The 16,307-nt window shown below is 44.0% G+C and overlaps 1 protein-coding gene across 1 annotated transcript; it reads left to right on the forward strand.

The window, feature by feature from the left end:
* Nucleotides 1-7,968: 7,968 nt before the first annotated feature.
* Nucleotides 7,969-15,325, forward strand: OR1I1 (olfactory receptor family 1 subfamily I member 1; the record flags this gene model as incomplete). The annotated part of the gene is given in 4 exon segments (XM_082457791.1): nt 7,969-7,983; nt 7,987-8,341; nt 8,344-8,757; nt 8,760-15,325. Coding segments are annotated over 4 exon segments (930 nt in total). The 3' UTR covers nt 8,906-15,325.
* Between the last annotated feature and the right edge of the window lie 982 nt (nt 15,326-16,307).

The raw sequence follows: 16,307 nt of genomic DNA on the forward strand, positions 1-16,307 counted from the left end.
ATCTTCAAAGTCAAAAATTCTGTCTTCTTAAGAGCTTTATTGAGGACTAATTGACAAATAAAAGTTGTGTCTATTTAACAAGTACAACTTAATGTTTGGTATATGTATACGTTGTAAAATGATCATCGCAATCAAGCTAACACATCCATTACCTGGCATAGTTACCATATTCTTCTTTGTGTGTGTGTGGTGAGAACGCTTAAGATCTACGCTCTTAGCAACTTTCAAATACACAATACAGTATTGTTAACTATAGTCACCAGGCCGTTCATTAGATCTCCAAAACGTATTCGCCTTGCATAACTGGAAGTTTGTATGCTTTGATCAACACCTCCCCCATTTCTTCCTCTTCCCAGCCCCTGGCAACCACCATTTTACTCTCTGCTCCTATGAATTTGCAAAGTCAAAAATTCTTGATCAAATCCTGGAAGGAAATATAACCTGTTGGGAGTGTTTATTTCAGTTCGTCCTTCTTTCCATTTTCCCTTACACCTCAAGATCCTTTCATAAATACTTCTACCTCAGACTCTAGGACTTCTGAACAATGAGCAGTTCTCTCCATCAGGTCTAAATGCAGTGACTCGTGTTCTTGTGGTTAGTCAACCAAACTTCCTTTCTTTTATTTGTTCATTTTTTTGTTTGTTTACTCAACAAATTCTCCCTGACACCAGCTCTGTGCCCACACTGGTGACCCTGATGGAGACAGACATAAAGAACTCAGGCTTTCAGTTCTAAAAATGAAGCTGCCTGTTCAGTCTCTAGAATAAGAATCAAAAGCTGTACAAAGTATAAACTGGCAGAACTGTGGGAGTCCAGAGAAGGGAGAAGCAATTTCCAGAGGATTAACAGGGATCATAAAACCCACCTTGCAGTGCCATTGCTATAAAGCATCTAGCATTCTTTCTAGGTCCTTTTCAGACAGGGAAACTGTCTCAAAGAGGAGAGTGACAGAGAGACCTTCAAGACGGCGGAGGAGTAAGAGGTGGAGATCACCTTCCTCCCCACAAATACATCAGAAATACATCTACATGTGGAACAACTCCTACAGAACACCTACTGAATGCTGGCAGAAGACCTCAGACTTCCCAAAAGACGCCCTCAGGCGACCTACATGCAGAAGCGGGGCCAATCCAAAGCTGTACCCCAGGAGCTGTGCGAACAAAGAAGAAAAAGGGAAATTTCTCCCAGCAGCCTCAGAAGCAGTGGATTAAAGCTCCACAATCAATTTGATGTACCCTGCATCTCTGGAATACCTGAATAGTCAACGAATCATCCCAAAATTGAGGTGGTGGACTTTGGGAGCAACTGTAGACTTGGGGTTTACCTTCTGCATCTAATTTGTTTCTGGTTTTATATTTATCTTAGATTAGTATTTAGAGTTTATTATCACTGGTAGGTTTGTTTATTGATTTGGTTGCTCTCTTCCTTTTTAGATATATATTTTTTTTTTTCCTTTTTCTCTTTTTGTGAGTGTGTAATGTATATGCTTCTTTGTGTGATTTTGTCTGTATAACTTTGCTTTTACCATTTGTCCTAGGGTTCTGTCTGTCCGTTTTTTGTTTGTTTTTTGTTTGTTTGTCTGTTTGTTTTGGGGGTTTTTTTAGTATAGTTTTTAGCACTTGTTATCATTGGTGGATTTGTTTTCTGGTTTGGTTGCTCTCTTCTTCCTTTCTTTCTTTTTTCTTTTTTTATTACTTTTTAATTTTTTTATTTTTAATAATTTTTATTTTAATAACTTTATTATATTTTATTTTATTTTTTCTTTCTTTCCTTCTTTCTCCCTTTTCTTCTGAGCCCTGTGGCTGACAGGGTCTTGGTGCTCTGGCCGGGTGTCAGGCCTGTGCCTCTGAGGTGGGAGAGCTGAGTTCAGGACATTGGTCCATCTTCTTATTTTATAGAGGAGGAAGGGGAGAAGTGACATGCTCTGGGTCACACGGTAAGTAGCGAATCCTGCATCCATTCCAAGGCTTGTTCCACAGCATCATGCCACCTCTATTAAAACTTTCATCACTTTGTAACACAATTATCTAAGCATCTGTCTCCTTAGTGTGCTCCTAGCTCCTTGTTACCTTTCACAGCTAGACATTAAATAGGCTTCACCAAAGAAGGACTTTTTAATGCAAGTCAAAGCTGAGAAAAGAGAGACTTTGTCCACAATAACACAAGGGGTTACTCTAAGGGGCAGCTTCTCTTAGCACTGTAAAGGTTTAATTGTTTTCTCATGTTTAACCCTGAGACCAGGCACATGTAAACAGCTTCCTTGCCCCAACTTCACTGACCTTGTCAAATGTTTTTCCTCAACCAGAAAGAGAAACAACTGACAAACAAAATGGCTGAAAATACAGAAAGAAGGAAGACAAAAAGAAGGAGACCCTGGGAAGAAGCTTTTAAGAGATCAGAGATTGGCAATATATATCATAGACAAATGGCTAATTCCCCTCATGTATAAAGAGCTCCTAGAAATTGATAAGAAAAATCCAACAAACGAAAAGGAAAATGGGCAAAGGATCTGAAGAGATAGTTCACAGAAAAGAAAATACAGATTCTATTTATATATTAAAAAGATTTTCCACCTCACTCATAGAGAAATGCAAATTAAAATTCATACTGAGGAATTTATCCATATTGATACATTAATTAAAACAAATGCACCCCACCAATGCAAAATATTACTTATAAGGAAAACTATATATGCAGGGGTGGAAAGAGGGGGTGGGTATATGGAACTCACTGTACTATCTGCTCAATTATTCTGTACATCTAACACTGTAATAAAATAATAAAGTCTGTTAATTATTTTTAATCACACTAAGGTACTATTTTTTCACGTATCAGAGTGACAAGGACAATATTCAAAAGATGACAACATAAATTGTTGGTGAGTCTGTGAGAAGACAGGTATTCACATATCTCAAAGGGGACTGTAAGTTAGTACAGTTCTTATGGAGAAAAACTTGGTAATATCAATCAAAAAGCAACCTTTGGCCCATCAACTCCACTTCTGGAGTTCATGCTCAGACACACTCACTGGTATGAAATAATATGTGTATAAAGTATCCATTTTAGCAAAAACTGGAAACATCCATCAATAGCAAATTGGTTACAAAACTTATGGTGCAATCAAATCAAAACTACAGTGAGGTATCACTTCACACAAGTCTGAATGCCCGTCATCAAAAAGTCTACAAATAATAAATGCTGGAGAGGGTAGTTCCAAAAAGGAACCCTCCTACACTCTTGGTGGGAATGTAAATAGATACAGCCACTATGAAGAACAGTACGGATATTCTTTTAAAAACAAAAACTAGAGCTACCGTATGATCCTGCAATCCCACTCCAGGACATACATCTGTAGAAAACCATAATTTGCAAAGATAAATGCACCCCAGTGTTCATAGCAGCACTATTTACAATAGCCAAGACATGGAAGAAACCTAAACGTCCATCGATGGATGAATGGATAAAGAAGATGTGGTATATTTATACAATGGAATATTACTCAGCCATAAAAAAGAATGAATTAATGTCATTTGCAGCAACAAGGATGGACCTACAGATAACCATACTAAGTGAAGTAAGCCAGACAGAGAAAGACAAATGTCATATGGTATCATTTATATGGGGGATCTAAAATATGATACAAATGAACTTATTTACGAAACAGAAACAGTCCCACAGACATAGAAAACAAATTTATGGTTACCAAAGGGGAAAGGCAGGGAGGGATAAATTAGGAGTTTGGGATTACCATATACACACTACTATATATAAAATAGATAACCAACAAGGACCTACTATGTAGCACAGGGAACTATACTCAATATTTTGTAATAACCTATAAGGGAAAAGAATCTGAAAAAAACAAATGTACATGTATGTATAACAATCACTTTGCTGTACACTAGAAAATAACACAACATTGTAAATCAACTATACTTCAATAAAACAAACAAAACAAACAAGCAAACAAAAAATTATGGTGCCATCAACAGAAAATTGCTTACATAGATTATGGCATCATCCGTTCAATGGAAAATGAGGAGCTTTAAAAATATTAAGGATATGAAAATAACAAGACAAATTATGTGAGAAAAACAAGGTGTAGAACAGTATTAGACTGTGTTACTTTATGTGCAGAAAGTGGGGAGAGATAGAGAGTGAGGGAAGGAGAGTGTGTGTGTGTGTGTGTGTGTGTGTGTGTGTAGAGCTTCTGGAAATTTACACAGAAACCATTAACAGGGATTATCCATTGAGGGGCCTTGGTAAGAACTGGAGGAATGGGGACCTGGCTGGGGGACAGCGTTCATTGTTTCATTGCATGGCTATTTTCTTAATCAAGAGTATCTACAGGGCTTCCCTGGTGGCGCAGTGGTTGAGAATCAGCCTGCTAATGCAGGGCACACGGGTTCGAGCCCTGGTCTGGGAAGATCCCACATGCCGTGGAGCGGTTGGGCCCGTGAGCCACAATTACTGAGCCTGCGCGTCTGGAGCCTGTGCTCCACAACAGGAGAGGCCGCGATAGTGAGAGGCCCGCGCACCGCGATGAAGAGTGGCCCCCACTTGCCACAACTAGAGAAAGCCCTCGCACAGAAACGAAGACCCAACACAGCCATAAATAAAAATTTAAAAAAAAAAAGAAAATGCTCCCTATTTCACTTACAAAAATTAATTAAAAAAAAAAAAAGGCCAGTTGGGGAGAAGGTAAAAATAGAAGGATTCCAGGAGATAGAGAGCTGGGGAAACAGAAATGAGAGTCATAACATGGACACCCCAACACCAAAAAATAAAGTCCACCAACAATTCGAACACTGTGTGACAGAGAAAGAGAAATATGGTATAATATCGCTTCCATGCTGAATCTAAAAAGAAATGATAAAACTGAACTTATTTACAAAACAGAAACAGGGACTTTCCTGGTGGCACAGTGGTTAAGAATCCACCTGCCAATGCAGGGGACACGGGTTCAATCCTTGGTCTGGGAAGATCCCACGTGCCACGGAGCAACTAAGCCCGTGCACCACAACTACTGAGCCCACACACCTAGAGCCCATGCTCTGCAACGAGAGAAGCCCTCAATGAGAAGCACGCGCACCACAACAAAGAGTAGCCCCCACTCGCAGCAACTAGAGAAAGCCCACGTGCAGCAACGAAGACCCAACGCAGCCAAAAATAAATAAAATAATAAAAAATAAATAAATTTATAAAAAAGAAAACAGACTTACAGACTTAGAGAACGAATTTACGGTTATCAGGGGGGAAGAAATAGATTGGGAGTTTGGGATTGACATGTACACACTGCTAAATTTAAAACGGATAACAAACAAGGACCGACTGTACAGCACAGGGAACTCTGCTCGATATTATGTAACAACTTAAATGGGAAAAGAATTTGAAAAAGAATAGATACATGTATATGCATAACTGAAGCACTTTGCTATACACCTGAAACTAACACAACATTGTTAATCAACTATACTCCAATATAAGATAAAAAGTTTAAAATAAATACAGGAAAAAAAACAATTCAAACACTGTGAGTCTGTTTCTGTTTCACAGGTAAGTTCATTTATATCATTTTTTTTTAGATTCCACATATAAGTGATATCGTATGATATTTGTCTTTCTCTGTCTGACTTACTTCACTCGGTATGATAATCTCTAGGTCCATCTATGTTGCTGCAAATGGCATTTCATTCTTTTTTTTTTTTTTTTTTTTTTTGACTGCGTTGGGTCTTTGTTGCTGCGCGCGGGCTTTCTGTAGTTGCGGTGAGCCGGGGCTACTCTTTGTTGCGGTGCACAGGCCCTAGGCACCCAGCCTTCAGTAGTTGTGGCATGTGGGCTCAGTAGCTGTGGCTCACGGGCTCCAGAGCGCAGGCTCAGTAGTTGTGGCGCACAGGCTTAGGTGCTCCGCAGCATGTGGGATCTTCCCGGACCAGGGATCGAACCCGTGCCCCCTGCATTGGCAGGCGGATTCTTAACCACTGCGCCACCTGGGAAGTCCCCCAGCCCCAGTCCTCTTATCGTCGGTTGTGGTCAACACCATCTCCCTCTCAGAGTCGTTGTGAAACCCACACATTAAAAACTGTGGCTCCTTAGAAGGCTCAACACTTTATAGACATTGTCGTTAAATGCCTCTGATGTGTTCTTGTCAGTAATTGGTTTTAAGACCTGGGGACCTAACCAGGTAAGAAATGAGGTAAGCAAAGGGAAATCCTCTCGTTGCTGGAAAGAGACAATATTAAGGTTTCACAAGGACCAGGTTGATTTTTTTCTATATCATCTGTGTTTCATAGAGACATGTATAGTGTCTATAACCCAACACGTTCTCTGTAAATGTTCGTTAACTTAAAGGAAGGATAAATACATCCACTGGGAAATGGAGACTTAGAAAGGCAAATGCAACTGGCTTTGGTGGTCCTGTATGAATGCAACAAAGATTTGCTTTCTCTGGACTTTTGATATGAAGCTGCTAAGTCCCAATAAATAATGGGGACTTTCCAAATAGATGGGGAAATAAAGCTAGGATCAAATCCATTAGCAACTGAAAATGGGTGAATGAGAATAGTATCAAACATGCCTACGTGTTTGCATTTCTTTAAACGTTGTTCTCTCGTGTTCATTCCTTTAGTCGATATTTTCATATCAGTTCATGTCAGCATGTTATTTTACAAACTCGCTTTTCTGCATCATATTAACTCCAGGAATACACATATAGCACATTCTGCTTTCCATCAAGTAGGCATTTGATCACACCTTTCTCGTTGTTATGGAAACAGCTTATCTTTGAATAGTCCGTGCTGAGTCTGGGACTTTTTATTTTGAATAAAATTTTTGAACAGCTGTTTGACATGATATACACAACAGTGTATATTTTACTGAGGGTGCAAAACTGTTTCATTTGGCAGTGACAGTTTGTCTAGAACATAGGAAAATACAAATTTTCTTGTCCTGTGAAGCTACTGCTGAGAGCAAATATACTTCCAAAACGCCATTAGCTTTAAATCTCCAGATATTCTTTTCTTACTGCGAAAGCTCTCTTTAAAACTTCCACTTATGGACTTCCCTGGTGGTGCAGTGGTTAAGAATCCGCCTGCCAATGCAGGAGACACGGGTTCGAGCCCTGGTCCGGGAAGATCCCACATGCTGCGGAGCAACTAAGCCTTTGCGCCACAACTACTGAGCCTGTGCTCTAGAACCCACGAGCCACAACTACTGAGCCCGCGTGCCACAACTACTGAAGCCCACGCACCTAGAGCCCATGCTCCACAACAAGAGAAGCTACTTCAATGAGAAGCACATGCACCGCAATGAAGAGTAGCCCCCGCTCACCGCAACTAGAGAAAGCCCACGTGCAGCAACAAAGACCAAATACAACCAAAAATAAATAAGTAAAAATAATAAAACTTCCACTTAACCAGCTTTCTGGGGTCACCCAACATCTCTGTTTGCCCTGAAAATATACTGAATGCTGTCCCAGTATGCTGAATTCTTGAGGCCAGAAGGCTACTCACTAGCCAGCTGAAACATTCCTGCTCAGTTGAGTTGAGTTATTTTAAATAATCCGCAACCTGATTGTGCTGATTGTAGTTGCTGCTGCAATTATATTGTTTAAATACTACCATATAAATTAACAAACTACAAGAGAAAGGAGGGAGGAAGGAAGGAGGGAAGGAAGGAAGGAAGGAAAGAAGGGAGGGAGGGAGGGAGGGAGGGAGGAAGGAAGGAAGGAAGGAAAGAAGGAAGGGAGGGAGGGAGGGAGGGAGGGAGGAAGGAAGGAAGGAAGGAAGGAAGGACATGGATGGTTTTTTTTGGGGAAACAGATCCACAGAAGGGAGCTGTAAGGATTCCATGGGTTTTCACAGAACCTATGTGACTCTAGGGACCTGAGACTGGAACTCCATCTCTGACTCCCAGCTTTATGTCGCTTCCCTCTCCCCTTTTATCTTTCACAGTAGACACAGACTGTCCATGGAACCAGAAAACTGAACAGCAGTCTCAGAATTCCTCCTCCTGGCACTCTCGGAAAAGTCAAAGCATCAGATCTTCCTCTGGGCTGTTCCTCTCACGTACCTGGTCACCATCTTTGGAAACCTGCTCACCATCCTGGCCAGCATCACAGACACCCACCTCCACACACCCGTGCACTTCTTCCTCTCCAACCTGTCCCTGGTCGACGTCTTCTTGTCTTCCACCACCGTCCCCAAGATGCTGGTGAACCTCTGGACTCAGAGCCAAGCCATCCCCTTTGCAGGCTGCCTCGCCCAGATGTATGCCTTCCACCTGTTCGGGACCATAGACAGCTTCCTCCTGGCTGTGATGGTCATTGATAGGTTCACGGCCATTGTCACCCTCTGTGCTACTTGGCCATCATGAGCCCCCGTGTGTGGGGGCTGCTGGTGGGGGGTCCGTGGCTGATCACCAACCTCCAGTCCCTTGTGCACACCTGCATCATGGCTCCACTGACCTTCTGTGCCGGCTCTGAAATCCCCCACTTCTTCTGCGACGTCATACCCCTGCCGAAGCTCTCTGGCTCAGACACACACACTAACGAGCCGGTGATCTTTCCTTTCGGCATCATCTTGGGCATCAGCTCCCTCACGTGCATCCTCTCCTCTTATACTTCCATTTTCCAGGCAGTCTTCCAGATCCTTTCTGCTCAGGTCAAATGGAAAGCCTTCTCCACTTGCAGCTCACACCTCACCGTGGTGTCACTATACTATGGCACCATCTTCGCTGTGTACCTGCAGCCTGCATCTCCCGCTCCTCCCAGAAGGACAAGGCAGCTGCCCTGATGTGTGGGCTGGTCATCCCCATGCTGAACCCCTTTATCTACAGCCTAAGGAACAAGGACATGAAGGCAGCCCTAAGGAAGCTGGTCGGCAAAGTAGCCCCCTCTCAGTCCTAGGGCAGAATAGTTGTTCGGCACCTACCATGTTCCAGGACCACTGTTCAGTGCCTGAGACACAGGGATACATCCCATCTCTGCCCTCAAGGCATTCAGAGTCTGGCGGAGGTTAGAGACCTGTCAATAAATCATCACAGAGCAACTTGGTAAATGTGTCATATGAGGTGAACGAAGTGCTACCGGAAGGGAATGTGCATTTTCCCCATGGTTTATCTTCCCCCAAAGATCAGAGTAGCAGAGAAGACTTTGAAGTAGCCTTAAATTTTCTGGGGTATCAGGCTTATAGTATTGCTCCATGGATAATCCTAGTGGAATGAAAGATTAGCTACACTCATTTTAATATTGATAAAGACAATGTGTATTGGCCACATGTATTACATCACTGTGCTTCCTAAGTGACTTGGGGGGGGGGGACTTTGAGAGGTTCTGTTGAGATTAGCTCACTTGCTATTGGATTCAGCAGCCACCAGCCTCAGTCTCACAGGGGGCCTTGTGGTCCTGACTTTGCATGGGGATAATTGGCATAAAAAAGCCACCCCATTCCCCGGCTTGGGACATAGGAGATGCTGGCATTTGGATCATGTGTATTGTGATTCAACAGCCTGGCACTGGACCCTGGAGTCTGCATCCTTAACAAGCTCTCCAGGTGGTCCTGAAGCAGCGAGTGCACAGAGCACAGTGGGAGGACACTGGCCCTGGATTAGCTCCAGAGTCCGCGTGTTTCCTGTGATGTCCATCACCTGACTCCAAACCCAATACGATTCTACCGGTGCTATCAGCAACCAGTGTATGGGGTGGCCTGGAACTCATGGAGAGTTAGTGGTAGGGGTTGAATTGTGTCCTCCAAAAAAGATAGGTCGATGTCTAACCTCTAGTACCTCAGAATGTGACCTTATCTGGAAATAGGGTCTTTACTGAGGCGATCAAAGTAAAATGGGGTCATTAGGGTAGGTTCTAATCCAATAAGACTGGTGGACCTATAAAAAGGGAGAATTTGGACACAGACATGCACCTAGAGAGAATACCATCTGAAGATGGAGGCAGAGATCAAGTTGATGCTTCTACAAGCCAAGGAACACCAGAGATTGCCAGCAAACCACCAGCAGCTAGGGGAGAGGCAAGGAACAGACACTCCTTTACAGTTCCCAGAAGGAACCAACCCTGCTGACAACTTTGATGTGAGTCTTCTGGCCTCCAGAAGTTTAAGAGAATACATTTCTGTTGTTTAAGCCATGCAGTTTGTGGTAATTTGCTATGGCAGCCCTAACAAACTAATACAGTTTGTTTAGGGAGGGCCAGCATCATGCAAAGACCATGCCCAGATATATCATCTCAAGTCCATGACCTACCCTGTGTTCTGGTTAAGGGAGTTGTGCTACAACTGGAGAAAAAGCTGAAGAATTCAAGCTGCGTGGATTCAATTTCTGGGTCTCAGAATAATGACAATAATGATATCGACAGCTGAGATTTATTATGTGCCCTGTACAGGGCTAAGCCCTTTATATACATTAGCTCATTAAATTTTAAACAAAAACACTACAAGGTAGGTAATATAGCTCCTTATTTTGCAGATGAAGAAACTGAAGCTTGAAAAGTGCAGCTGCAAATAAGCCATAGCGAAGATTCAGAGGACCCATCCCATAGCCCCAGGTCTTAATGACACACGATATTGTCTAGAACTCGGTGCCTAAAGCAGGGGTTTGCAAACTACAGTCCATGGGCCAAATCCATCCAACAGCCTGTTTTTTGTATGGCCTGCAAGTTAAAAATGCTTTTTACATTTTTAAATGGTTGGTAAAAAATTTTTTTTTAATTTTTTTTTTTTGGCCGTGCCACACGGCATACAGGATCCCAGTTCCCCGAGCAGGGATCAAACCCATGCCCATTGCAATAGAAGCATGGATTCTTAACCACTGGACCGGCAGGAAAGTCCCGGAAATTTTTTTAAAATAAGACTATTTCGTGACAGATTGAAATTATATAAAATACAAATTTTAGAGCCCATAAATAAAGTTTTACGGGAACACAGCAACGCCCATAAGTTTATGTATCATATATGACTGTTTTCAAGCTACAAGGCAGAGTTGGGTAGTCTTGACAGAGACCCTATGGTGTGCAAAATCTAAAATATTTACTATCTGGCCCTTTACAGAAGGATTTGCTGACCTCTTTTCTATAGAAAAAGTAAAGCCTGATACTCAAAGTTGTCCATGAATCAGAGGCATCAATATTATTGGGAGTTTGCTAGAAATGAAGACTCAGACGTCATCCCAGACCACTAAATCGTAATTTTAACAACCCCAGGGGAGTTGCATGAGCCTTAATGTTTGAGGATCACTGGGATAGATGGGGGATGGAGGGAAGCTGTAGAGACTTGGAACTTGAATAGGCCATCTGTTCAGAAATATGAGCGAACCATATCTGGGGCATTTTTCCATGGGCATTTTCCATTTTTCCCTGCCCTAGACAGGGTCCTGGAGAGGATGACGGTCCATGCCAACTGCTTTGAAAGAACTGCAGCTGCAGTTGGAGTAAGTGGCCATGAGGTGGCGATAGTGCCATTTCACAAAATGGATTAAAAGCTGCTCTTTTTTCAGAAACACAGATCCTGGCTGTGAACTGGCCCAGTTCCACCCACCTCCGGTGTAATCATCCCCTGGGAGCGAACAGCATGTGCCACGTTCTCCTGGTGGGACAGAGCCCACAGTGAGGGGAGAGTGAGTGTGCAGGGAGCTGTGGTCAGACCTCACCACAGGGATTGGACAAAGGGCAGAGGGGACAATGATAAGGGTTAAGCAGGTGTATGGGAGGGCAGGTGCTTCCGAACAAGCCTGCTGCTAAGTTATACCATGGGTCAGGGATGAGCAAACTTTTTCTGTAACGGACCAGAGAGTAAATATCAGCTTTATGGGACATACAGTCTCTGCTGCAATGACGACTCAGCTCTGAGGCTATAGCGAGGAAGCCGCGGTAGAGAGTACATTGAGGAAGCTGCGTGGCTGAGCACCCATGAAACTTTATTGACACTGAAACTTGGATTTCGTATCATTTTACATGTCACAAAATATAGTGCTTTTTTTAAACCATTGCATTGAAAAATGTATTAAAGTCAGCAAAATGATGCAGAAAGATTCTCAACTAATATCTACCTTCTGTGTATTCCTCTTCCCCCAAATTGTAGCAATAAAATATAGCACGTAGGGGGTTTCGTTTGTTTGTTTTAAAGAAAGTAAAACATATTGCAGAAATGGATCTGGCTGTTTGGGTTTTAGTGACAGGTATTTGTCCACTCCTTTTCTCCCCTTCCCTCCCCCACCCCAGAAACCTTCCTACATACTTGCCTCTCCTAATATGGCTGGCTACCTTGCAACAGGTGCTCCCAAATATAACAACTACCAAAATATCTTGACTACATCTCACAAAGAGGAAGTCGGGAAGAAGGTTCCACCTTCTGTATCAACTGTCTAGGCTCCACGATTGCAGAAAAACCCTAGTTAATTTGCAACCCAGAAAATCCTGTCTAAAATCTGCCATCTAATGTGGGCTTTCTAAAATTACGTATCACTGGACATGTTAATCCTATGGTTATCACTAAGTCTTCCTTCATGGACACTAGGTTTGACAGTCTTAATTACAAAACAAAATTATCAAAAGTAGCGTGAAATTTGGTTCATGAACTGTAGTCTTTTGTTTTCAACCATTTAAAAAATTTAAAAACCATTCATAGCTCAAGAGCCAGATTTGGCCCTCAGGCCCTAGTTTGCAAACCCTTGTATAGACAGATGGGAGTGACAAGCAGCAGGGAGACCAAAAGGGACTAAAAAGTGAGAGGTGAGGAAAGCTGAATCCGCGTATCAGAAAAGGAAGGGATAAACAAAGATGGGGCCACAGGACCTTTGTATATGCTGCTCCTGTCTCTCCACTCCCACCCTGAGTTAATGCCTCCCCAGTTTTGAGATTTCAATGCAAACCCCACTTTAAGGAAGCCTCCCCTCACCCCCTCCCTATCCCAGCTACATCAGGTGCTCATTATCCCCTCATTCTCCTTACCATATCAATGATTTTTACATTCATTTGTGTGACTCTTTGATGAATGTCTCTTTCACCCACTTAACTGTGAGCTGAGAGTGAGGGAGCCATACCTCCATGGTTCACAGGGCTCAGCAGCCACTCAAAATTTACTTGTTGAGTGAATGAATGAATGAATGAATGAACAAATGGATGAATGAATGGATGGGTGGGAGGATGGATGGATGGATGGATGGATGGATGGATGGATGGATGGGAAGGCAATGTGATGGCAAGACTCGGATGCCACACGAGGTGGTCGGGTAGGCTGGGTTGGAACAGAGATGTCTAACAGTCAATGTTAAATTGCTGCAGTTGCAATGTAAACTTCCCCTCCACTCTCCCAAACTTCAGTAAAACCCATTCCACACCCAGGGGCCTTGGGTGAGTGGGTTTCTGATGAAATCAAGGAGAGGAGTAAGTGCCTCATCGTATAGACCAGGAACATTGAGCTTACAGTGAAACTATTTAATTCAGCAACAACAGGAGATCATGAGAAAATAATCATCTAGAGATCTGCCAAAATCTCAGCAAAGATGTTGGAAGAGGTTTGAGCCAGTCTTATCTAGATCTGAAGGAGCAGAATGACCCTGGACAGTATGAAAGTACAATAACATTTCTTTCTCTCCATATGGGATTTTATTGGGTATTTAAAGCAGTTTTAGAGATTCATATACTGAGGATCATAGAGGGAAAGTGATTGTCCCAAGGTCACATGCTGGATTAGGGTGGGGTGGGGAGGAATTGCAATCCAACCTGGTATGACCCTAAAACCTGATCCCTCCCTCCACCATGATGCTGGATGGCCTCTGAGGTGGGTGACTTTTCCAAGATCATGCTGCAGCTTGGAACAGTTCAAGTTGTGCCCATGTGGGGTTCTGGGGGACAAAAACGTACCACCAGAGTGGGTAGAAAGCCACTTCCAACAAGACATGAGGAAGGATTCAGTAAGGCTTGAGCCCAAGGTCCTGGAAAGGGAGCTCCTACTTCCAAATGTACATTTGCCAGAGATTTGGGGAGTCACTTCCTTCTCTATGAATCTGTGTAGTGGGAGGTCCCCAGACCACACTCAGGTTCGATTCACTAGAAGGACTCACAGAACTCAGCAAAGTTGTTATATTCATGGTTTATTACAGGGAAAGGATACAGATTAAAATCAGCAAAGGTAAAAGGCACATGGGGCAGGGTCCAAGAGAGACCAGGCACAAGCTTCCAGTTGTCCCCTCCCTGTGGTATCACGTGGACAGTGCTTAATTCTCCCAGCAATAATGTGTGACAACACACATGGTGTACTACCAACCAGGGTAGCTCCCTTGAGTCTTGCTGCCCAGGATTTCCACTGGGGGTTGGCCACTGTTTTAGTTTCCTAGGGTTGCCATAACAACACACCACAGACTAGGTGGCTTTAACAACAGAAATTTATTTTCTCACAGTTCTGGAGGCTGGAAGTCCAAGATCCAGGTGTCATCAGGGTTGGTTCCTCTGAGGCCTCTCTCCTTGGCTTGTAGATGGCCATCTTCCCCCTGTCTCTTCCCATCATATTCCCTCTGTGTGCACACATGTCTGTGTCCAAATTTCTTCTTCTTAGGATGGCAGTCATATTGGATTAGAGTAAAGACTTCATTTTTATTTAATCACATGTTTAAAGACTCTATCTCTGGGACTTCCCTGGTGGTGAAGTGGTTAAGAATCCGCCTGCCAGTGAAGGGTACATGGGTTCAATCCCTGGTCTGGGAAGATCCCACATGCCATGGAGCAACAAAGCCCATGTGCCACAACTACTGAGCCTGAGCTCTAGAGCCCGCAAGACACAACTACTGAAGCCCGTGTGCTGCAACTACTGAAGCCCACATGCCTAGAATCTGCGCTCCGCAACAAGAGAAGCCACCGCAATGAGAAGCCCGCACACCGCAACAAAGAGTAGCCCCTGCTCACTGCAACTAGAGAAAGCCCGTGTGCAGCAACAAAGACCCAATGCAGCCAAAAAATTTTTTTAATTTTTAAAAAGACTCTATCTTCAAATACAGTCACAGTCTAAAGTACTGGGGGGTTAAGACTTCAACATATGAATTGGAAGGGGCACACAATTCAGCCCATAACAGCCACATAGACATGGCTGACCACCTACATGGCTCATCTTAGTTAGTCTCTGGCCCCTCCATAGGTTAAACTGATACAGTGTGGCCCAAGGCCCCCACTATAAATCGCACTGTTAGCATGAATTAACTGGCATGGCCCCCAGGTATACAAAGAGATTCTTACCAGGTAGGATACTCCAGAGGCTTACAGGCTACCTCCCAGGAGCCAGTCAAGGGCCAGACCTTTCTTTGGAATGTGCAGGAGAGCCCAAGACCTGGGAGGGAGGAGGGAGGAGCTAAAGAATGACATGGGGTCTCTGCCTGGCCCTGCCCACCCCAGGCTTCTTGTCCCCATTTGATCGACCACTCTTTTCCAGGTTGCCTCCTTACCTCTGGGACAACCAGCATCTGGGAGGCCCTGGTGGCCACACTAGCACCCCCAGGCTCTGCAAGCTGGGCACTAGGGCAGCTCTTGACATGGCTGCAGGTAGCTAATTGCCAAATGTGTGCCAGGGCCTGCACAGAGGCCTTGCCAGCAAGAAAGTCCAGCAGAGCTAATAAAAGGGAGGTACTGCATGTGCAACAGGGGGCCCTGCTGTACCTCAGCTTCAGCTCCACAGCTGCCTGGCAGGGCTTTTCCAAGGGCCATTGGGAGGCTCTGGCCAAGATATGCTGCCCCTCTGACTGCCTCCCAGGTGATACCGTATCCTGCCTCAGGAAGATGCCTCATGGTAACTCAACCACCCTCTGTCCCTCTAGTTCCTCAGTGCCACCACAGTGGACATCTCTGGGAAGCCACCTCTTCCCTGGTGCCTCTGAGGACTGACTCCCCGCCAAGAAGGACTGTGCAGGCTGCAGCAATTGCCTCATCCTGGAAGATGACAGATGCATGTGAGCCTCCAATGTGGGGACAACTGGAATGACAACAGGAGGTGGAGGAAACTCCCCATAACCAGCTCCATCTTCCGTTTCCCAGGAATGGAGGACCCCCAGAGAGGTAGCAGATAGGGGAATTAGCCCACAGACACATGCCTCATTCCCAACACCTCCTATTCCCATAACCTTGATAATAGGGGGAGTTATTCTTCCCTTTGGATGGATGAGGAAACTGAGGCCTAGAGAGAATGTCTTCATTTGGTGTCTCCCAGAAGCTGATCCTGAGATAAGGATTCAAGGGCAAGCAGTTTATTTGGAAAGTGATCTAGGAAATGCTGAAAGGGAGGTGGAGAAGTGAGACAGGGAAGGGAAGGGAATCA

Source organism: Balaenoptera physalus (assembly GCF_965194825.1).
Source record: "Balaenoptera physalus genome assembly, chromosome: 3".
Taxonomy (NCBI): Eukaryota; Metazoa; Chordata; class Mammalia; order Artiodactyla; family Balaenopteridae; genus Balaenoptera; species Balaenoptera physalus.